At 46.1% G+C, this 23,041-nt stretch overlaps 1 protein-coding gene across 1 annotated transcript in view; it reads right to left on the bottom strand.

Annotated features, from left to right (window-relative positions):
- The window catches only part of LOC124798735 (UDP-glucosyltransferase 2-like), a 68,834-nt gene extending 46,556 nt beyond the window's left edge, over positions 1 to 22,278 (bottom strand). The window contains exons 1-3 of the mRNA XM_047262263.1: positions 22,259 to 22,278; positions 7,941 to 8,097; positions 3,147 to 3,398 (exon numbers count right to left, since the gene is read on the bottom strand). Coding sequence (XP_047118219.1) covers positions 3,147 to 3,398; positions 7,941 to 8,097; positions 22,259 to 22,278 — 429 coding nt within the window. The remainder of the gene's footprint in view (positions 1 to 3,146; positions 3,399 to 7,940; positions 8,098 to 22,258) is intronic.
- Positions 22,279 to 23,041: the final 763 nt, after the last annotated feature.

Genomic DNA, 23,041 nt, shown 5'->3' with positions numbered 1-23,041 from the left:
GTTTTCCGTCATTTTAAGATCGCACCAAAAAAGACGAGTTTTTGAGACAGTGTGCTAGTGCTTCGAAGTAGCGTGCAGGGGGTGATTCACAATTCCTGTTACAGTGGACTTCGTAAGAAAGTTTTGGTAAGAAACCCATTCCAGATATGAAACTTTTGGATATAAAATGAGTCGGAAGGTCGAATCACTTCCGAATATCCCTCTTCACGGAGGGTACACAAACTGAGAAGAGGGCACCGTCGTCGGTTTCTCCTATGAATATGACGTCACATAGCACAACGAGTGCGAGAAACTGGAACGCCGCACTTTCGACTTTGAAGCGAGCGCCCTTCGCCGCGTGGAAGAGAACAGGACGACGAGTACTGGAAAAATCATCCGTGCCGTGGGCTCCTGTAGGGCACACGCGCCAGAGTTAACTATCTCCGCTGTGTGCGTAACGTGAAGCGGGAGATGTGAACGTGACCCGATCTCAGAAGTCATTTTACTTACAGACGGTACATTTACTGATGTGGGATCCTTCTCAGAACTGTATCTACTGAGTCCTCTCTACAACACCTTGAAGTTTGTATCAAGAATTTGGGAAACATTCAGTTTAATAGCAGGTCATTATAAAGAAGAAACCATCATGGAGGGGTTTCAACTGTTGAACAGAATCTGTCAGAAACCCTCGAACAGCTTGCCACCTACTATAAGGGGAACCATCTCAAACCCAACCCAGGGAAAACCCAAACCTGCGCCTTCCACCTAAAGAGCAGACAATCTGCAACTTAACTGGGAAAGAGTGCCCCTGGAACATTGCGAAACACCAAAATACTTAGACGTCACCTTGGATAGAGAACTCACCTATAAAAAGCACTGCATGAACACTCAACACAAAGCAGCCGCGAGGAACAACATTGTGCGCAAACTAACGGGACACCAGCCAGCCCGTCGTCGACTAAAATCTAAAAAACGCTTCCTGCACACAGCAGAAAACATCGTCGGGCACCACAGCAAGTGAGGCTGGCAATGTGGCGGGAAGAAAACGCGCACCTTGGGGAATGGTTAGTCCCAAACGAAGAACTCTCTCCCGGCCATATGGGAGGATGGACGACATGGAAATCTCTTAATAGGCTGCTCTCTGGTGTCACACGATCCAAAGAGAATATGCGCAAATGGGGCCTCTCAAATGAACCGGCGCTGTGTGACTGTGGGCACACTCAAACCACCATCCACCTCACGCAGTGTGTGCTGTACCCAATCACGGGATTTGACGAATGCCACCCCGGAAGCGCTGGACGTTGCCAGGTTCTGGTCAGAGACTTCATAAACTAAAAAGCTACTTGACCCTGCTTATACAGGGTGTTACAAAAAGGTACGGCCAAACTTTCAGGAAACATTCTTCACACACAAAGAAAGAAAATATGTTATTTGGACACGTGTCCGGAAACGCTTACTTTCCATGTTAGAACTCATTATATTACTTCTCTTCAAATCACACTAATCATGGAATGGAAACACACAACAACAGAACGTACCAGCGTGACTTCAAACACATTGTTACAGGAAATGTTCAAAATGTCCTCCGTTAGCGAGGATACATGCATCCACCCACCGTCGTATGGAATCCCTGATGCGCTGATGCAGCCCTGGAGAATGGCGTATTGTATCACAGCCGTCCACAATACGAGCACGAACAGTCTCTACATTTGGTACCGCGGTTGCGTAGACAAGAGCTTTCAAATGACCCCGTAAACGAAAGTCAAGAGGGTTGAGGTCAGGAAAGCGTGGAGGCCATGGAATTGGTCCGCCTCTACCAACCCATCGGTCACCGAATCTGTTGTTGAGAAGCGTACGAACACTTCGACTGAAATGTGCAGGAGCTCCATCGTGCATGAACCACATGTTGCGTCGTACTTGTAAAGGCACATGTTCTAGCAGCACAGGTAGAGTATCCCGTATGAAATCATGATAACGTGCTACACTGAGCGTAGGTGGAAGAACATGGAGCCCAATCAAGACATCACCAACAATGCCTGCCCAAACGTTCACAGAAAATCTGTGTTGATGACGTGATTGCACAATTGCGTGCTGATTCTCGTCAGCGCACACATGTTGGTTGTGAAAATTTACAATTTGATCGCGTTGGAATGAAGCCTCATCCGTAAAGAGAAGATCTGCTCTGAAATGAGGATTGACACATTGTTGGATGAACCATTCGTAAAAGTGTACCCGTGGAGGCCAATCAGCTGCTGATAGTGCCTGCACACGCTGTACATGGAACGGAAACAACTGGTTCTCCCGTAGCACTCTCCATACAGTGACGTGATCAACGTTACCTTGTACAGCAGAAACTTTTCTGACCCTGACATTAAGGTTATCGTCAACTGCACGAAGAATTGCCTCGTCCATTGCAGGTGTCCTCGTCGTTCTAGGTCTGCCCCAGTCGCGAGTCATAGGCTGGAATGTTCCGTGCTCCCTAAGACGCCGATCAATTGCTTGGAACGTCTTCCTGTCGGGACACCTTCGTTCTGGAAATCTGTCTCGATACAAACGTACCGCGCCACGGCTATTGCCCCGTGCTCATCCATACATCAAATGGGCACCTGCCAACTCCGCACTTGTAAACATTGCACTGACTGCAAAACCACATCCGTGATGAACACTAACCTGTTGATGCTACGTACTGATGTGCTTGATGCTAGTACTGTAGAGCAATGAGTCGCATGTCAACACAAGCACCGAAGTCAGCATTACATTCCTTCAATTCGGCCAACTGGCGGTGAATCGAGGAAGTACAGTACATGGCTCTGAGCACTATGGGACATAACATCTATGGTCATCAGTCCCCTAAAACTTAGAACTACTTACACCTAACTAACCAAAGGACATGACACAACACCCAGTCATCACGAGGCAGAGAAAGAAGTACAGTACATACTGACGAAATTAAAATTAGCTCCAACATGGAAATTAAGCGTTTCCGTACACATGTCCACATAACGCTCCTCGCACGCAGCAGAAGACCTGACACGACTGATTCTGTCTCTTGTACTCGGGAATGCAGTGCAACGCGGAGTCTCGCGTTCTGACGTCACAAACCTCGCCTGGCTCCGCGAACGCGCTCGCTTTCGCGCCCTGCCTTTACGCCGGCCCAGACTACTGACCCTGTCGTAGACCCAGGGCAGGGCGACGCTGGAGACGACGCCGACCAGTGGGGCGCCGAAGCGGTGCGCGAGGCCGGCCATGCAGTCGCCGGAGAACGCCTCGGCCAGCACGAGGTCGAAGCGCGCGTCCGAGTCCAGCAGGCGGCGCACGGCGGGGGCCTCGTAGGCTTCCCGGCAGAAGGCGCCCGTCTTGGCGCACAGCTGCGCCCACTGCCACATCGCCCGCAGCAAGCTGCCCTCCTGCATCGGCAGCTGCGCAGAAAACACTGTGCGTCACTGCGGTACATTCGACGAACAGCACATTCCTGAAAGACGTCGAAAGTGACACCGACATATAATTATTATAATTAAATTCTCCTCGAGAAATTTAAGTCTCATCTTTATCAATGATAATAGTGGAAGCTGAATAAATGAATTAAATTTTGTGGCGTAGACATCACTTGAACCCAGGTCTCGCTTTCGAGGCAACAGTGCTAACTACACTACTGGTCATTAAAATTGCTACACCATGAAGAAATGCAGATGATAAACGGGCACTCATTGGACAAATATATTACACTAGAACTAACGTGTGATTACATTTTCACGCAATTTGGGTGCATAGATCCCGAGCAATCAGTACCCAGAACAACCACCTCTGACCGTAACAACGGCCTTGATACGCCTGGGCATTGAGTCAAACAGAGCTTGGAAGGCGTGTACAGGTACAGCTGCCCATGCAACTTCAACACGATACCATAGTTCATCAAGAGTAGTGACTGTCGTATTGTGACGAGCCAGTTGCTCGGCCACCATTGACCAGACGTTTCCAATTGGTGAGAGATCTGGAGAATGTGCTGGCCAGGGCAGCAGTCGAACATTTTCTGTATCCAGAAATGCCCGTACAGGACTTGCAACATGCGATAGTGCATTATCCTGCTGATATGTAGAGTTTTGCACGGATCGAATGAAGGGTAGAGCCACAGGTTTTAACATATATGAAATGTAACGTCCTAAGTGCCGTCAATGCGAATAAGAGGTGACCGAGACGTGTAACCAATGACACCACATACCATCACGCCGGGTGATAAGCCAGTATGGCGATGACGAATACACGCTTCCAATGTGCGTTCATCGCGATGTCGCCAAACACGGATGCGCGCGTCATGATGCTGTAAACAGAACCTGGATTCATCCGAAAAATGACGTTTTGCTATTCGTGCACCCAGTTAAGTCGTTGAGTACACCATCGCAAGCGCTCCTGTCTGTGATGCATCGTCAAGGGTAACCGCAGCCGTGGTATCCGAGCTGATAGTCCGTGCTGCTGCAAACGTCGTCGAACTGTTCGTGCAGATGGTTGTTGTCTTGCAAACGTCCCCATCTGTTGACTCAGGGATCGAGACGTGGCTGCACGATCCGTTACAGCCATGCCGATAAGATGCCTGTCATGACTGCTAGTGATACGAGGCCGTAGGGATCCAGCACGACGTTCCGTATTACCCTCCTGAACCCACCGATTCCATATTCTGCTAACAGTCATTGGATCTCGACTAACGCGAACAGCAATGTCGCGATACGATAAACCGCAATCGCGATAGGCTACAATCCGTCCTTTATCAAAGTGGGAAACGTGATGGTACGCATTTCTCCTCCTTACACGAGGCATCACAACAACGTTTCACCAGGCAACGCCGGTCAACTGCTGTTTGTGTATGAGAAATCGGTTGGAAACTTTCCTCATGTGAGCAGGTTGTAGGTATCGCCACCGACGCCAACCTTGTGTGAATGCTCTGAAAAGCTAATCATTTGCATATCACAGCATCTTCTTCCTTTCGCTTAAATTTCGCGTCTGTAGCACGTCATGTTCATGGTGTAGCAATTTTAATGGCCAATAGTGTATTACACCACCGCAGCACTTCAACTAACACTCCTGCACGGACTACGTAAGTCAAATGCCCTTAGCAACACAATCTCCCAATTCATATCGGCAGCTTAATTTCCCCTTATATCGTCGCTATAGCCATTGCCATTGGCCATTATGTCCAACGCTTAGGTGCTATTTCAATGCCGGAGCGCCCTGGCAATAGTGACGATTTAGGGGGAAAATAATCAGAAGATTTGAATCGACGTTTGTGTTGCCGAGGGCACCGGACTTAGGCAGTCTGTGCAGCTGTGCTGCTGCATTGGTGTAATGGTCAGCATTCCTTCCCTGAAAGCACGGAGACCAAGGTTCGAATATTAGCTGTGGCACAAATTTTAATTCAATTATTCAGCCGCTGTGGGCGAGTGGTTCTAGGCACTTCAGTCTGGAACTGCGCTGCTGCTACGGTCGTAGGTTCGAATCCCGCTTCGGGTATGGATGTGTGTGATGTCCTTAGGTTAGTTAGGTTTAAGTCTAGGGGACTGATGACCTCAGATGTTCAGTCCCATAGTGCTTAGAGACAATTATTCAGTTTCCATCATTATCGAGACATAATTGTTCAACATTCTTCGCTCTTTTAGTAAGTCAAAGATCGAATGTGGCCATTCAGTCTGTTCCTAACACACTGTTTCAGAAGGAAAGCCCTTTGCCCGTCGTAAATTACATTTTCCCCTGTAGTCGACGTTATCGATTTGAGAGATAGAGTAACTGTTTAGATACTTAAGGTAAATATTTATTGTTCCGTGTAAGTTGCACATTTTTAATTAGACAACAGTTTCTATCATCATCAGAGCCAAGCAGTCGCGTCAGCCATCCGTCTTTTCTACTCGGAACCACTGCAGTTGCAAAACTCAGTGCTCTGATGTTATGTGGTTCTGAGTAAACAAGACGGGTTGCTGACGCAGTTACTCCTATCTGAGAATAATACAGAGTGATCGAAACATGCAGCCTAACCAAAAATGTACATCTGAGACGGAAAAATAAATGAGAATTACCGTAACCAAATTTTTCCATTGTAAAATGCTTCTCATGTAACATAATACGTACTTTCGGTTATTACATAAAACTGCTTGAAACTATCCGTATCTTTCCATATGAGTCTTTTCACTTGTACGGCGTGGGCAAGTTACAAGTGCCCATATTACATGCACGTAAGACAGGCAATCCAGCTTACACAGTCCACACCCAGGTTCGATGCAGTATTGCCTATGTCAAGGTGCATCAAATGTTTTCCAAGCGTGTTTTATTTTCCACGGCCTGTATGCACTTTATCAGCGTTCATCGCGTGATACAAGTTTTTCTTTCAGGAATTATGCCTCACATCACAACCATGTATTGAAAGTTAGAACCACCTCTCATTCACATTGAAGATTAGCTTCCATTAAGTACTACTGCGAAGCCGATTCATTTTACATTCCGGCAGTTCTTTTTAGGAAAGCAATATGAAGTAATTGAAGTGCACAAATCTATACCTATATCTACATACATATTCCACAAGGCATGGTGGAGGGTACCCCGTACGACTATTATTCATTTCCTTTCTTGTTCCACTCGCGAACGCAGTGAAGCAAAAAGTGCTGTCTCTGTGCCTCCGTACAAGCACTATTTCCTCTTATTCTATCCTCGTCATCCGTACCCGAAGTGTACGTTGGTGGCTGTACGATCGTACTGCAGTCAGCTTCAAATGGCGGTTCACTAAATTTCCTCGATAATCTTCCTTTCATCCTTTTGAGTCCCAATCCAGTACAAGTTTTTCACTTGTCGCCACTGAATTTAATTCAGTGCTCCATTTCGGCTGAGATTTGTATTTCTCTTTAATCAAAATATGTCAGTACGATCAGTAACTTGATAAATACAGACGTTCCGAGTCAGTAGTATTGCGAAAGAAATAGTCCCATAAGGGGAGGATAACTAAACCGAAACAAAATCTACCAATCACTGCCAGATGGAAATTTCATAAAACAAAAGACGGGTAGAAAATGTCACTATGATATGGAAATTGAAAAGAAGAAAAATATGCCACATGAAAATTGTGTGCTAGTTCCGTGACACTATGTTCAGTAATATTACATAGTAATTTAATTTTCTTCCCTATCTTACACGTCTTTACGAAGTAGGGAATCCTTTGGATGGCTTTGTAGCTGTGTTTTCTCCCTGTTTCTTTATTCTGTTTATATGACAGCTAGCAGTTGCTCCAGTCCTCAAAAGCACAGTTTTTAATAACATTTTGGCTTTCTCATTTATCACTCTCAACCAAAATTTAATGGCTTGGCATAGAATCACACGTGTATCAGTATGAAGAAGCTCCTTAGGATCTAAAAACTAAGCTCTGCCTGAACAGGTCATGAAAGCCAAACGGTACCGACCGGCCGCCGTGTCATCCTCAGATCACAGGCGTCACTGGATGAAGATATGGAGGGGCAAGTGGTCAGCACATCGCTCTCCCGGCCGCATGTCAATTTACGAGACCGGAGCTGCTACTTCTCAATGAAGTAGCTCCTCAGATTGCCTCATAGGGACTGAGTGGACCATGCTTGCCAACAGCGCGCGGCAGATCGGATGGTCACCCATCCTAGTGCTAGCCAAGCCGAACAGTGCTTGACGTCGGTGATCTGACGGTAGCCGGTGTTACCACTGCAGCAAGGCCGTTGGCCCTAGGATCTACGCTGTCGAAAGATTATGATGCTGTGCTGTGTGGTAAAGAGAGAGCAACGAGAATCCTCGAAGTGTGTAGGTCGGCAGGCGGCAGTCACCGTAGGAGGGGCAACCTGTCTGGACCAGAGTGGTGGACTCGGCCGTAGGTAACGCGTTATCTTGCGCGAGCTCTGCGAATAAAATCAGTGTGGGCCTGTGCACTGTGTGTCTCCGTTAGAGAAAGCGTGTAGACAACTCACGTAAGGCGAGGGGGCGCCGCCCTGCGTGGCAGCGCTGTTGAGGCTGATGTCTGTGTAGTTGGGCGGCGGCGGCTGCTGGGGGAAGTGCGAGATGACGGTAAGGTGGTGGCCGCGGTCGGCGAGCGCGCGCAGCAGCGGCTGCAGCACGCGGAAGTGGCTGGCGGAGCGCAGGGGCACCGCCGCCAGGATGCGGGCGCCGGCCGCGGGACTCAGGAGGGGCGCCAGCGCCAGCGCCAGGGGCAGCCACAGCCACACGCGGGCCCGCGACATCTGCAACACCCACACCTGCCGTCTCTCCCACCTGCTGACTAGACGGGCGCTCGCTCCTACACTACAAAACTCCTTTTCCTCCCTCATCAAACCATTCCCGTCCATCCTTTTCTAACAGCTTGTTCACAGTCCTCCACCTTCTTCATCTCACATTCTTTTCCAAACTACTCCCCCACAACAATTTTCCTCATCTTCTTTTCACTTCCAATGACTTGGTGCTATGAAGTGTTTCGAGCGTTTGTACAATATCTACTTCCAGTTTTCGTCGTGCTTTTAAAACAACAATATTTTACCTACAGTCTTCCATATACAACAAATGCCTGTTTAAGACATCAAACGGGCTGGCTTGGAGCAGGAGAAGCACCAGAGGACATTTTAATTTCCACTGCCTATACTTTTACAAGTAAATTCATAAAACTTTGTCAGCATGTCCAAAAATGATTCAGGATTCACACTTGTAGCAGCGGAAGTTCAAAAACATAACAAAATATTTTTTTTTACGTGTGAAATTTCATCATTTTTTCACTTAGTATTGGCTGCATTTGTTGCTATAGATACACTTTTCTTCAGACGTAAGAGAGACTGTTCGATGAATATTGCCCAGCATACAAACCATACTTACAGGTGTCTGAAACTCTATAATCTATTTAATTTATGAAAAAATGAATGAGCTGTTACGTTTTAAACTTTATATTTTGAAAAAAATCAAAATTTGTAGTTAATTATCTCAATTTTTACCACAGTTTTTAATAGATTTGGAAAATTCTAGAGTTTCGTACACCTGTAAGTATGGTTTGTGTGCTGTGCAATTTTCATCAAAGAATCTCTCTTACTTGTGAAGAAAAATGTACCTATAGCAACAAATGCAGCCAACAGTAAGTGAAAAAATGATGAAATTTCATATCTAAAAAAAATTATTTTGTTATGTTTTTGCACTTCCACTGCTATGAGTGTGAATCCGGAATCCTTCCTGGTCATTCTGACAAAGTTTTATGAATTTATTTGTGAAACTATTGACAGTGGAAATTAAAATGTCCTGTGGTACCTCTCCTGCACCAAGTCGGCCCGTTTGACGTCCTACCCCCCTTAAATAACTTTAGAAACATATTCTAAAATTTCATTTGAGTAAGCTATGCTTGTATGTTTTAAAAATGCAGAAGAGTGACGGCACACCACTGATGAACCAGGTTCATCCTCCTGGGTGAGGGAATTAACAGTGGTGAACGTAAACAGAACACATTTGCCACACAAAAATAGCTCGGACTAGCACTCAGTCATAAACTAACAATGGAAGCCCACCTCCTAACCACACACGAGGAGCTCACTGGAGTGTACAACTAGTAATCAGTCTAGCATGGCGTTTGAATCCTTCCACGTTGCTCCACGTTCCACCAGTCAGGAGGCATGGCAGACGGGCCATGTGACAGCCTCCGGCGACTGCCCGCGGAAAGAATTACACTGTCTCGAGTTTTAGCTCTCCTACAGGGCAGGTGGCCTAGGCCACCTGCCGCACTCTACTAATTTTTGGGCCGTCAATCTCTGTCTTTGTTGTAACAAATGTCTGGCACTCTCTTTACCGTTCAGCTTCCGCACCTGTAATACCGCCGTTTCTTTAAAATCTTTTAACTTTCTGCCACCCAATGCCGTTGACTATACAATTGGCGAATGTAATAAGTACATCCATCCAGAAGGGTGCGACTGTAGGCCACTCCTGCAATAAACGCAGAAATTTTCTGTCAATGTATAGCATTTTATCGCCCCTGACATACCACATCTTCCATTCCATTTACATCCTAATCGTGCTATGCTATACAATACCATCACATGCCCTCAAGCCTAAACCTACACACTCATCACGCGCTGCCCCAACGATACTGTAATCACATTCCCCTACCAGAACATCAAGTCCGTCTATATCTCTACCTATTTTTATAATTTTTCTTCAGTCGTCATTGGTCCCGTTCTTTCTAGATCTGTTTCGAGCCGCAGCGATGGGGGATATTTGGTGTTTTGCCGGATTCCTGATATTCATGCTACAGTCGTGAAATGGTCGTACGGGATAATCCCCACTTCATCGGTACCTCGGAGATGCAGTGTCCCATCGCTCGTGCGCCGACTATAACGCCACGTTCGAACTCACTCAAATCTTGATAGCCTGCCATTGTAGCACCAGTAACCGATCTAAGAACTGCGCCAGACGCTTGTTGTCTTACATAGGCGTTGCCCACTGCAGCGCCGTTTTCTGCCTGTTTTCTCACCTCTGTATTTCAATACGCATGCCCATACCAGTTTCTGTGGCGCTTCACTGTATTTCACCCATGCGCTCTTCCAAACCATTTGCTAGCTACGATTGAAGTTGCAATGTCATCAGCTCGCTTAATTCATCCTGATATTTGATACCTTTTCTAAATTTATTCTTCGTTTACATTACTACTTGATCAGTGTACAGACTGAATAACATCACGGTTGGCCACAACCCTGTCTTGCCCGCTCATGAACGATGGTTGCCTTTCATGTTCTTCATCTCTTACAACTGCAGTCTGGCGTCTGTAGAATCTGTGCCGGCCGGGGTGGCCGAGCGGTTCTAGGTGCTACAGTCTGGAACCGCGCGACCGCTACGGACGCAGGTTCGAATCTTGCCTCTGGCATGAATGTGTGTGGGGTCCTTAGGTTAGTTAGGTTTAAGTAGTTCTAGGGGACTGATGACCTCAGAAGTTAAGTCCCATAGTGCTCAGAGCCATTTGAAGCATTTACAATCTGTAAATAATCTTTCGCTCCGAGCTTGTTGTTACTGACAGCTACAATAACTTCCCTTAACTCAATAAAGAAAACATACGTCAGTAACCTATCGCGTTATTAAAGTCACTTAGTCGCCTAAACAACTTTTTTTGTTGATCGCGATATCATTCAGATAAAAAGAACAAACCATTTTATTCACCTTTTGATGTTGAATCGTGCGAACGAATTGAAGAGCGTGTGATGCCCATTTTGTTGGGTTGTCTGGGGATGTTCGTGTACCTCAACTACAATCTGCGGGGATTATACGCCGTCGTTCAGTTCACAGAAGCAGTGAGATATTTGGAATCAGGGATAATTTTCTTCCAGGCTTTGATATAGTGTTGCGTAGAAGAAGTTCACAGAAGTTCTAAACTGGTGTAGCTCAGTCACCTGACCGTAGGTTTGTAAATGAACATGGTCTCCCTCCTCATGACATGTACAAGCTAATGTGCCTTAACACGGATTATAATTTACGACAATGTGTGGCCGCAATGTTATTTTCGTCCACACTGATACAAGGAGAGTGCAATATAAGGCAGTATTTCGGTGCCCCACAATATTACTGAAGGAGGAAGCTGTTGGAGATAGCTGCTGAGGCATGGCAGAGGTGTTCCCGAAGTTGTCCACCAAGGGCCGTACCTACCTCTGTTCTTGTCTGCAAACGCTTCCCTCTCACTCTCCGCGTTTCTGCTCTTCATCACGGCGTCAGCGTTGCAGTACCAAATCACGTAATGCGAGTGGGGTGACAACACTATTTTGCCTCGGTTCGAGAGATAGCGCATGTACTTAGAAGCAGTTCATTTGTCTGTAGTTTACAAGAATGGACAAATGGGAAAACGAGAGAACTATGACTTTCGTAAACGTCATACGTAGATCTAGGTCAGAGCTATGTACGACAGGGGTGGTATACACACATCAAACAAAGGTTTGGCATCACTTCTGTTCCGAGAGTTCTGGAACCTATTCAGAAAATTGGATTAGAGATCAACATAAACATCATTTCCGCCGTTTTTATTGTTCATGAAATTGCTCAGTTCACTGTTGGTCCAGATTTTTCTACTCCTCAACGGCGATTCGGAGTACATCCTTCAGAGTGGTTGGTGGGTCACGTCGGCCATAACCAGTCCTTTAGCCCTTTGCAATGTATCCCAGGCATATTCGATAGGGTTCAAGCCTGGAGAACATGCTGGCCACTCTAGTCGAGCGAGGTCGTTACCCTGAAGGAAGTCATTCACAAGATGTGCACGAGGGGGCGCGAATTGTTGTCCATCAAGACGAATGTCTCGTCAACATACTGCCGATATGGTTGCACTGTCGGTTGGAGAACGGCATTCACGTATCGTACAGCCGTTACGGAGCCTTCCATGACCACCAGCGGCGTACGTCGGCCCCACGTAATGCCACTCCAAAACAGCAGGGAACCTCCACCTTGATGCACTCGCTGGACAGTGTGTCTAAGGCGTTAAGCCTAACCGGGTTGCCTCCGAAAATGTCTCCGATGATTGCCTGGTTGAAGGTATATGCGACACTTATCGGTGGGGAGAACGTGGCGCCAGTCATATCACCTATGTTTTCTCATGTATCTAGTTGGCGATACCAAGTTCACTTAATTCACGTGTAACCTTCTTCGTGGTGTAATTTTCGCAGACATTAGTGTATAGGATTGATAGCAGTGTCACAGTGTTTCCTGTGTGACGTTCAATGATGTGGGAGTTTGTTTCTAGAGATGGCTACAAAGGTAAACCACCCTCTAATTCGCTAAGGAAGGACTGTCGTGTTCAAATATTCTTTCAGATGCTGAATACTGTACTTTATATTTCGTATACTGAGTCGCATAGATGTTTGTAAAGAATTTTGCATGAAAACTAATATTCCACCAATCTCCACCTTTGTCAATCCCACAAAATAAATATTCTAATTAAGTATTTTAACGTAATAGAGTTACGTTATTTATCTGTTTATTTCATCACAAAACATTCTGAGCAGCGGAGGTAGGAGAAAGTGTCGCAGATATGAAAATATCGTACCTAATGACTGCATGTCTACTTGCTATCTCAAAACTGAGGTCACTTCGACGCGAAGCGATTGTTCATTATTATCGCACATTGTTGTGGACTGGCAAGACAGCCAATCCACTGTGACGGGTAGCCGAAACGCACGCGTTTAAGCTCACGCAGGCTGGCGTGAGATCTGGAACAGGTAAAGTAATTATACTAGCAAAAGAAGGTACGTAGCTTTTGAAATACTTGAACTTTAATACATAATTGGTGAACATCCGTCTGACGGCACATGCATCACAATATAAATAGCAATTGATAATGGCGCCTTGCTAGGTCGTAGCAAATGACGTAGCTGAAGGCTATGCTACCTACGTCTCGGCAAATGAGAGCGTAATTTGTCAGTGAACCATCTCTAGCAAAGTCGGCTGTACAACTGGGGCGAGTGCTAGGAAGTCTCTCTAGACCTGCCGTGTGGCGGCGCTCGGTCTGCAATCACTGACAGTGGTGACACGCGGGTCCGACGTATACTAACGGACCGCGGCCGATTTAAAGGCTACCACCTAGCAAGTGTGGTGTCTGGCGGTGACACCACACACATGCCGGCCTGCAGTGAGATATGTGACCGTAAATAGTAACAACCTGAAAGGAGGACTTTGCATGCGCATGCGATACGGTCAGCGAGAGGATAACTTTGATAAAGCAAGTCATGTGTAACGAGAGTTTCTCAGATAAAGGCACATCAATGTTTTGTGCTGTCAATGGGAGTTTAAGTGCTAGAGCAGAACAAATTTTTTTATTTTTTTATTGGCTTAATATGAGCGGTAGAGAGTATATTTTTAAAACCATTCGTATAAACTGTGGCATAAATGCTAAAATACGTTAAAACCGCGATTTAATGCGTAGAGGTCTGGTGCACCAGTAAGCTCCAATGCAACCGATGTATTAATATAATACACCGAAGCGCCAGAAAATCTGGTACAGGCATGCGTATTCAAATACAGAGATATGTAAACAGGCAGAAAACGGCGCTGCGGCCGGTTCAAAATGTTTCAAATGGCTCTCAGCACTATGGGACTTAACATCTGAGGTCATCAGTCCCCTACACTTAGAACTACTTAAACCTAGCTAATCTAAGGACATCACACACATCCATGCCCGAGGAAGGATTCGAACCTGCGACCGTAGCTTGCGTGCGGTTCCAGACTGAAGCGCCTAGAACTGCTCGGCCACAGCGGCCGGCGCTGCGGCCGGTAACGCCTATATAAGACAAGAGTCGGGCTCAGTTGTTAGATTGGTTACTGCTGCTACTATGATAGGTTAGCAAGATTTAAGTGAGTTTGAACGTAGTGTTACAGTCGGCGCACGAGCCATGGGGCACAGCATCTCCGAGGTAGTGATGAAGTGGGGATTTTCCCATACGTTTGTTTCACGAGTGTACCGTGAAAAATCAGGAATTCGATAAAACATCAAATCTCCGACATTACTGCGGCCGGAAAAAGGTCCTACAAGAACGGGACCAATGACGACTGAAGGGAATCGTTGAACGTGAGAGAAGTGCAACCCTTCCGCAAATTGCTGCAGATTTCAATGCTGGGCCATCAACAGGTGTCATCGTGCGAACCATTTAACGAAACATCGTCGATATGGGCTTTCGGAGCCCACTCGTGTACCCTTGATGACCGCGCGGTAAAAAGCTTTACGCCTCGCCTGCGCCCGTCAACACCGACATTGGACTGTTGCTGACTGGAAACATGTTGCCTGGTCGGACGAGTCTCGTTTCAAATTTTATCGAGCGGATGGAGGTGTACGGGTATGGAGACAACCTCATGAATCCATGGACCCTGCACGTCAGCAGGAGACTGTTGAAGCTGGTTGAGGCTCTGTAATGATGTGGGGCGTGTGCAGTTTGAGTGGTATGGGACCCCTAATATGTCTAGGTACGACTCTGACAGGTGACACGTACGTAAGCTTGCAGTCTGCTCACCTGCATCCATTGTGGATTCCGGCGGACTTAAACAATGCCAGTAGGACAATGAGAAACCCCACACGTCCATAAGTGCTACCGAGAGGCTCCAGGAACACTGTTCTGAGTTTAAACACTTCCGCTGGCCACCAAACTCCCAGACATGAACATTTTCGAGCAAATCTAAGATGCCTTGCAACGTGCTGTTCGGAAGAGATCTGCACCCAGTCGTACTCTTACTCATTTATGGACAGCCCTGCAAGATTCATGCTGTCCATTTCCTTGAGCACTACCTCAGACATTAGCCGAGTCCATGCCTTGTCGTGTTGCGGCACTTCTGCGTGCTCGCGGGGGTCTTACATGATATCAGGTGGCTGTACCAGTTTTTTCGGCTCTTCAGTATACAAGCCAATGCAGTAACTCGGCTTGTAAATTAAGCTATCATCTTTCCATTGTTCCCGTAGCCTGCGAGAATATACACTGCTAAAACAACATGAGCGTAGCCCACCACGCAGCTGAATTCCGTTCACGACGTTGCGAGCACGTGATGTGGTGACGAAAGTACTCAAGCGGACAAGAGGAGAGTGACGAATCATTCTGGCGACTCTGTACATGAGGCTTAGTCGGGAATTGACCGTCTGGTCAGATGAATCACGTTTATAGTAACACCAGATCGACGATCGAGTCTCGATACACCACAGGTGGACGGCTGCCCGAAATGTGCACCGCGCCGCGAACACAGGTGGCTGGGAGACATTCAGCTGGGTTTTCGTGTAAGCTTTGGTAGTAACCGAAGACACCGTGACAGGTGTGGACTAAGGGAACATTATTGCGGACCACCTGCGTCAGGTGCTGCTTGAAGTCTTTCCCGACCACGATATCGTCGTGCCACCAGGTAAATATTCGTGTTAAAAGCTCAGAATCGTGCTAAAAGGTATTGTGGAGCATGACAATGAGCTCACACCGGCGTATGGCCACCAAATTCGTCTGATCGAAAGCCGACGGAACTCGTAAGGCATGCTGTCGGATCCCAGCTCCGAACCCGCAAATCACCGACCCGTAATCTCCGGCAACTGCGAGGCCCCTGCGTCGACGTACCTCCTCAAACTTGCCTAGTACTCGTAGAATCCACACCACGTGGGATAGGTGCCGTATTGCGTTCGAAAGGTCGATCAATACGCACGCAGTCATAGTTCTTTGGCTGACAGTTATGTTTCATACTGAAACTCAGGAAAAATGAGATCTAGGCCGTGCGCTGGTAGATAACATAAGTATGCTATTTGCGCTGCTATGTATACGCTGCAACGCAATTACCACTAGTAAAAAGACATTAATTGCGCACCTGGGCAATTCAGTGCGACTTGAAATGGATTGTTTGGAACAGTGTGGAAGCCTCTGTAGTCTATAGCAGTCACATAACAGGTCCAACAATGACTGGAGGTGAAAGAGACTGGAAGCAGTACTTACCGTGCTGAGGCGATGTGTCGACAGTGGAAGCTACCTCGTTGACGGCGAACGCCTAGCGAGTGAGGCGCTATCTGCTTAGAGCCTGCACTCGACAGCGACAGGACTGTTATCTAGACAATACAATGCTGTCCCAGCTAGTCGGAGTTGGTGCTTGTTACGCCCGAAATGGAACACACCGCCTGCGCAGTTACAGTAGTGATGTAGAGTGCGTGCACCCAAACGAGGAACAGGTGACCTATTGAGTCTGGTGTGCTTTCGTAGATTTTAGGGAAGCATATACCCGTAGCACATAGCCGTCTGAGGCGAGTGCCAAATTCAACGGCTGAAGTTATCTGGAATTAAATACTACAACTTATACAGAAATCAGTCTTCTGTTTTTAAGAGTCGAAGAATGGTTCAAATGGCTCTGAGTACTATGGGACTTAACCGCTATGGTCATCAGTCCCCTAGAACTTAGAACTACGTAAACCTAACTAACCTAAGGACATCACACGCGTCCATGCCCGAAGCAGGATTCCGACCTGCGGCCGTAGCGGTCGCGCGGCTCCGGACTGTAGCGCCTAGAACCGCTCGGCCACTCCGGCCGGCAAGAGTCGAAGAACATGAAAACAAAGCTTTAGTAGAGAAGGAAATCAGATATGGTTGCACATTATCCCCCCACGTTATTTAATCTGTACATAGAGCAAGTAGTAAAGAAAATAAGGAGAAATTTGGGAAAGAAAAGTCCAGGGCGAAGAAATATAAACTTCGAGATTTGCTGATGATACTGTAATTCTGTCAGAGACGGCAAAGAACTTGGAAGATCAGTTTAACAGAATGGACAGAGTCTTGAAAAGAGCGTCTAAGATCAACATCAACAAAAGTGTAATGAGTGTTAGAATGTAGCCGAAATTAGATCAGGAAATGAAACTCAAGAACGGGTGAATGTTTCCTTTTTGTTATTTGACACCAAAGTAACTGACACTTGCCGAAACAAAGAGGATGCAAAATATAGACAGGTAGTATCAATAAATATTTAGCTGACACACAGAAACTGTTAATTATTAATGCAAATTTCTTACGAAGTCTTTTCTGTGAGAAATTGTCAGCCGGCCGGAGTGGCCGTGCGGTTCTAGGCGCTACAGTCTGGAACCGAGCGACCGCTCCGGTCGTAAGTTCGAATCCAACCTCGGCATGGATGTGTGTGATGTCCTTAGGTTAGTTAGGTTTAATTAGTTCTAAGTTCTAGGCGACTGATGGCCTCAGAAATTAAGTCGCATAATGCTCAGAGACATTTGAACAATTTTTTGAGAAATTGTCTGTATAGTTGTCCTGTTTGAAACTGAAAGATAGACAATAAACAACTCAGACAAATGGAGATTGCAGTGTTATGAATTGTGGTTATACGGAAGAAAGTTGAAGACTGGATGGGTAGATGGACTAACTAACGTAAAGATACTGAGTCGAATTGAATAGAAAATAGCTTATTGACTGAGTGCGACTAAAATATGGAATAACCTGTACAGAAGCATCGTGCGGAATCAAGAAATAGATCGTAATGGAGAGTACTGTGGAGGGAGAGTGTGGGGCGGTAAATAATGCCAAAGTCATATTCCGCTTTTTTGTTTCTGGACCTGTCTTCACTGCATGCCTGCATGCGCAGTACGCCATCGGTGCGCCAAATTGTCATTGAAACTACTCAGATTCCAGTCGCTCTTCTCCAGCTTCCTGGTCTCAAACAAGGATTGTTTTGTTGTGTTCGCTACGTGGAGTGTATGCAATTTGCAGCACTCATAGAATGATTACTCAGAGCACCAGACGATGATGAAGTTAGTAGCCGAAACCCCATAAGAATGAATCGTATATCTTGCGGTAAACTCGAAACCTTTCTGTTCAAATAACCTAACGGGGAATGCTGCCGGGTGACGTCGTCCACAACCACCGATATTTCGACAGGTGACCACCCTGTAAAATTGCAGCAGGAAAGCGCTGTGCAAGCGAATTCAGAACCGCGGTTTGCAGAGAAATTCGGGAAAGTTAACACACACACACACACACACACACACACACACACACACACACACAAACAAACAAACACACACACAAGCGCGCGCCCACACACACACACCCCCTGTAAACAATAGCGCAACCACACAACCAAAAACAACCGACGCCAGAAGTTACTAAATTCTGTGTGGAATTCTGCTCTCTCCCCTGTGAAAAACCAGAGGCACAGGGTTAATGCAACCTCAGCCATTGTTTATAAATTTTCTCTGACTTTTAGCGTCGGTTGAATTTGGTTGTGTGATGGCGCTAGTGTTTACAATGTGTGTATGTGTGTGTGTGTGTGTGTGTGTGTGTGTGTGTGTGTGTGTGGGTGGGTGGGTGGGTGTTATCCTTCTGGAACTGCTCTGCAATCCGAGATTTTAAATTCGCTGGCACAGCACTTACTTGCTGCAGATTTGCTTTGTCAACGACGGCACCCGAATGCATTACCAAGTTAGTTGAACATTGTAATCGCCGGGAAAAGCTTAGTGTTTATCAGTCACGCCGGAAAAATATCAGAAATCACTCCTCATTTTCATCTTTGTCTCTTCCAAGATAGGCTAGGAATTCGTTCTCGTAAGTTGTGGTTATCACCTCTTACATGTTTATACCCCATATTTACAAAAACACTTTAAGCAGCAGACTGAAAGGGTGCCCCAAACCAAATATCAATTGTACGTTTCTAACATGCACTGCGAGGAATTCTGGAATACAAAGTAGGTTTCCAAGCCAGGGAAACCAGTGTAGTTGCGTGAAATGTTTGAAAATCCTTCTCTCCCCCATCTCTCTCCAGTGAGCAGCAATTTCCCTTGATTGAAGGACAGTGCGAGCTTAACTCCCTGGCGGATATCTAAATCACATTTGCGCTTGGATGCTTGCTCATTTGAAGGAAGGAAGGAAGGAAAGAAATATAGACCTTAACGTACCGTCGATAACGGGGTCATTAGAGACGGAGTACAAACTCGGATTGGGGAAGAATGGGGTAGGAAATAAACAGTGCCCTTTCAGAGGAACCACTCCAGCATTTGCCCGGAGCGATTTAGGGACATTACGGAAAACCTAAATCTGTCGATCTCCATAATGCGAGTTCAGTGTCCTGGCCTCTGTACTACAAGGGTGTGGGGTGAAAATCGGCCAATTGCTTTAACAAACCCAACATGCATTATGGCTAATGGGAGAGAGAAACTACATCAGGACGGTCGCTTGGAAATTTGAACCCATTTTTTCCTGTGGTGCACGTGTTTTAAACTATGAGCATCCTCATTCACTGCCACTCATTGAGACCTTGGTAATTACCCCTCTTGTAACGGACTAGTGGCACTCAAAGAGAGCCAGATAGCGTGTCTCGAGTGGTATCATATCATCCGGACGCCCGCCAATCGTTTCTCTTGGGTAATCCATGAATACTCGTTTGCACGTGGAAATCATGCCATTGTCCGATGTTGCATGGAAATCGGGAAGCCTTTTTTTATTTTAGAGTAGTTCTTGCAGGCACTCAAAAGGCACAGTATGTCTCCTGGAACAATTAAACGTTCAAAAAATTCTATAGTCAAGCATATTATTCTGTTCGTAAGGATGTTTCAGGTGTCAAAGCCAGCCTTCCTTGTTTCGATGATCCAGTGAAATCCTAGAGACGGTTCATGAAAATGAGAATCCCCTGTCATAATCCATCCCTCCATTAATTACTTCATTCGGCAGATATTGTATACTGCCATTATGATGTATAACAGAAAGTACAGAATGAAATGGTATAAGTTTTTTCGTCTTAATTACTAAATCACCTTCAGTGGCGTGATCTTCTTACGTTATTATATAGAGCAGGTCATAACAGACGTTATCGTACTAATTCAGTGAGATGCAAAGGTAAATGCAGAAAAAGAAAAATTGTAAGAAACTGTTATTACTGTTAACAGAAAACTAAGTATTCTTTTGGGCAATAGCTGTAATACTAAAAGAGAATTTTTTATGACCTGCTCTATATAATAACGTAAGAAGATCACGCCACTAAAGGTGATTTAGTAATTAAGACGAAAAAACTTATACCATTTCATTCTGTACTTTCTGTTATTTAATGCTGCGAAGATGCGTTCTATACTCCCGTTCATTGAAGCAATGAAAGCTTTCTTCCATTATCCTAATTTTGATTTATCCGTCGCAAGTTATTTGATTTCGACAGTTTAAGTACGAACGTTAACAGAGAAAAAATATACCGTGCGTCCCAGAAATATTGCGACAAACGACAAAGGGTTGTAGAGCGTGTCTTGAGGAACAAATCAAGGATAGGAACGTCTGTCCGGAAACGTCATCCAACGAAGCTATCGAGCATTGAAGTTACTAGACTACCCCTTCGGCAGCACTCGTGACTTCTTACGACGACGGTTCGTCGGCGGAAAGTCTCGCAATGTTGTTCACTGTTCAGTGATCGCGACTGATTGCTACGATCACCAGTGGAGAAGATGAAGCTAGCTGCTGCGTAGAAAGGCCTTGTCCCCTATAAATGCGATTCTCTGTTGCCTCGGTGAAGACGGTTTCGGACAAAGGTTTCCATGGAAGAGCTTCAATGTTTTTCGGTATACAATAGAGAAATAAATGGAAACCAATGTCCACAACCGTCATCCTCCAAGGCAACGGAGCATCGCATTCATAGGAGACAAGGCGTGTGCACGCAGCAGCTAGAGCTCCACTGGCTATTTTTCCAATCATTCAGGATCACTGAATAACGAATGACATTGCGAGACGTTCCCCCTAAGGTCCGTCAGCCTACGAAGTCACGTTCGCGGCCGAAGGGATTGCCTAGCGTCAGGCGCTGATGCCTATAACTTCAGTGGTCTGTAGCGTCGTTGGATGACGTTTCCGGTTACGGGTTGCCATCCTCGATTTGTTCCTCAAGACACCACAAATAGCACTGGTTGAGATCCGCTGAACGTGCAGGCCATGCAACTGGACCCCCTCGTCAGTTCCATCGACCAGGGAAGACACGACTGAGATGCGTCTGGAAGTTAACGGCGAAGTGGGCGGGAGGACCATCGTGTAGCAGACACATAACCCTTCGAGTCATCAAACGCACTTCTTCCAGCAGGGGAGGCAAAGTCACCCGGAAGAAACGCCGATAGTTCCGGCCTGTAAGGTGACGCGGAAGGAAGACTGGTCCCAAAATACGGTTGCCAGTTATTCCCGCCCACCCATTCCGGCTGCTCCGATACTGGTGATCCGCTGTCATCATAATGTGCGGTGTCAGCCTACTATCACACACATGACTTTTATGAAATTTGAAGATACCACCCCCGGCGTGGAAAGTCTATAGGTAGTAAGCCGTGCACACTCTGAAAGTGATCAGGGTAGTAACAGTTGTCATGGAGAATCTTCCATACGGTTGCTGGCTTACCCTGTACTGGCTGGGCACTGCTTGGTACTGACACAGTGGTCGCCTTCCAGAGTGTTAATTGCATTTTCATACAAGTCTGGTGTCCGAAAATTTCGTGTACGTCCTTCATGACATCCTCCTTCCTGAAACGACAGTGTCTCAGACAAACACACTGTTGCAAACATTGAATGCTGTGGTTGTTTTCGGCCGGCGCGGATAGGTCTCCTGATACAAAATGATTCAAATGGCTCTGAGCACTATGGGACTTAGCATCTGAGGTCATCATTCCCCTAGAACATAGAACTACTTAAACGTAACTAACCAAAGGATATCAAACACATCCATGCCCGAGTCAGGATTCGAACCTGCGACCGTGGCAGTCGCGTCGTTCCGGAATGAAGCGCCTAGAACCGCTCGGCCACCGCAGCCGGCTCTCCTGATATAAACTTACTGTCCGCCGCCCGTTGGCATTTGCCCTTCCATAAGCAAACACGGCAAACTCTCGATTCCAACACGGAATCATTGTGTGCAATGCTGTATCGCATCCACTACAAAGTGAGTCAGCTGGAGAAGTGAATCGGACGCAACATTACCAATTACTGTGGCAGGAGAAGGCGCTAGGACATGTCGTATGAGGAACAGTACCGTCCTCTAGGAGGAAACCACGCATATTGTAACTGTGGCTGCGTGGTACAAAGCGTATTAGACCGCAGTCTCTGTACCAAAGTATTACTGAATAAATGGTCTCTAGCGTGGAAACCATGCATTTCCGGACATAAGTTCAGTAGATCTTTTTTGTTGTGTACACTCATCAATCACTAGAGTTTGTACACGGTGGAAAAAATCATCCTATATGTTAATCGATAGAGCAGTTGCCCATAAAAAACGAAGTTACCAGATACGGCAGATATTTTCATTTTACAGGTAGTTTTAGATAGCGATACTGCATTGTGATGAAAACAATTTTTTATTGTACACTAAATTTCATCAAATACAAAATACAGTACTTGCCATTAAAATTGCTATACCACGAAGGTGACGTGCTACAGACGCGAAATTTAACCGACAGGAAGAAGAAGCTGTGATATGCAAATGATTAGCTTTTCAGAGCATTCACACAAGGTTGGCTCCGGTGGCGACACCTACAACTTGCTGACATGAGGAAAGTTTCCAACCGATTTCTCATACACAAGCAGCAGTTGACCGGCGTTGCCTGATGAAACGTTGTTGTGAT

The sequence above is a fragment of the Schistocerca piceifrons genome, chromosome 5, assembly GCF_021461385.2.
Source record: "Schistocerca piceifrons isolate TAMUIC-IGC-003096 chromosome 5, iqSchPice1.1, whole genome shotgun sequence".
Taxonomy (NCBI): Eukaryota; Metazoa; Arthropoda; class Insecta; order Orthoptera; family Acrididae; genus Schistocerca; species Schistocerca piceifrons.
The sequence above is the reverse complement of the archived record's forward strand: the minus strand, read 5'-3'. Positions and strand labels throughout refer to the sequence as shown.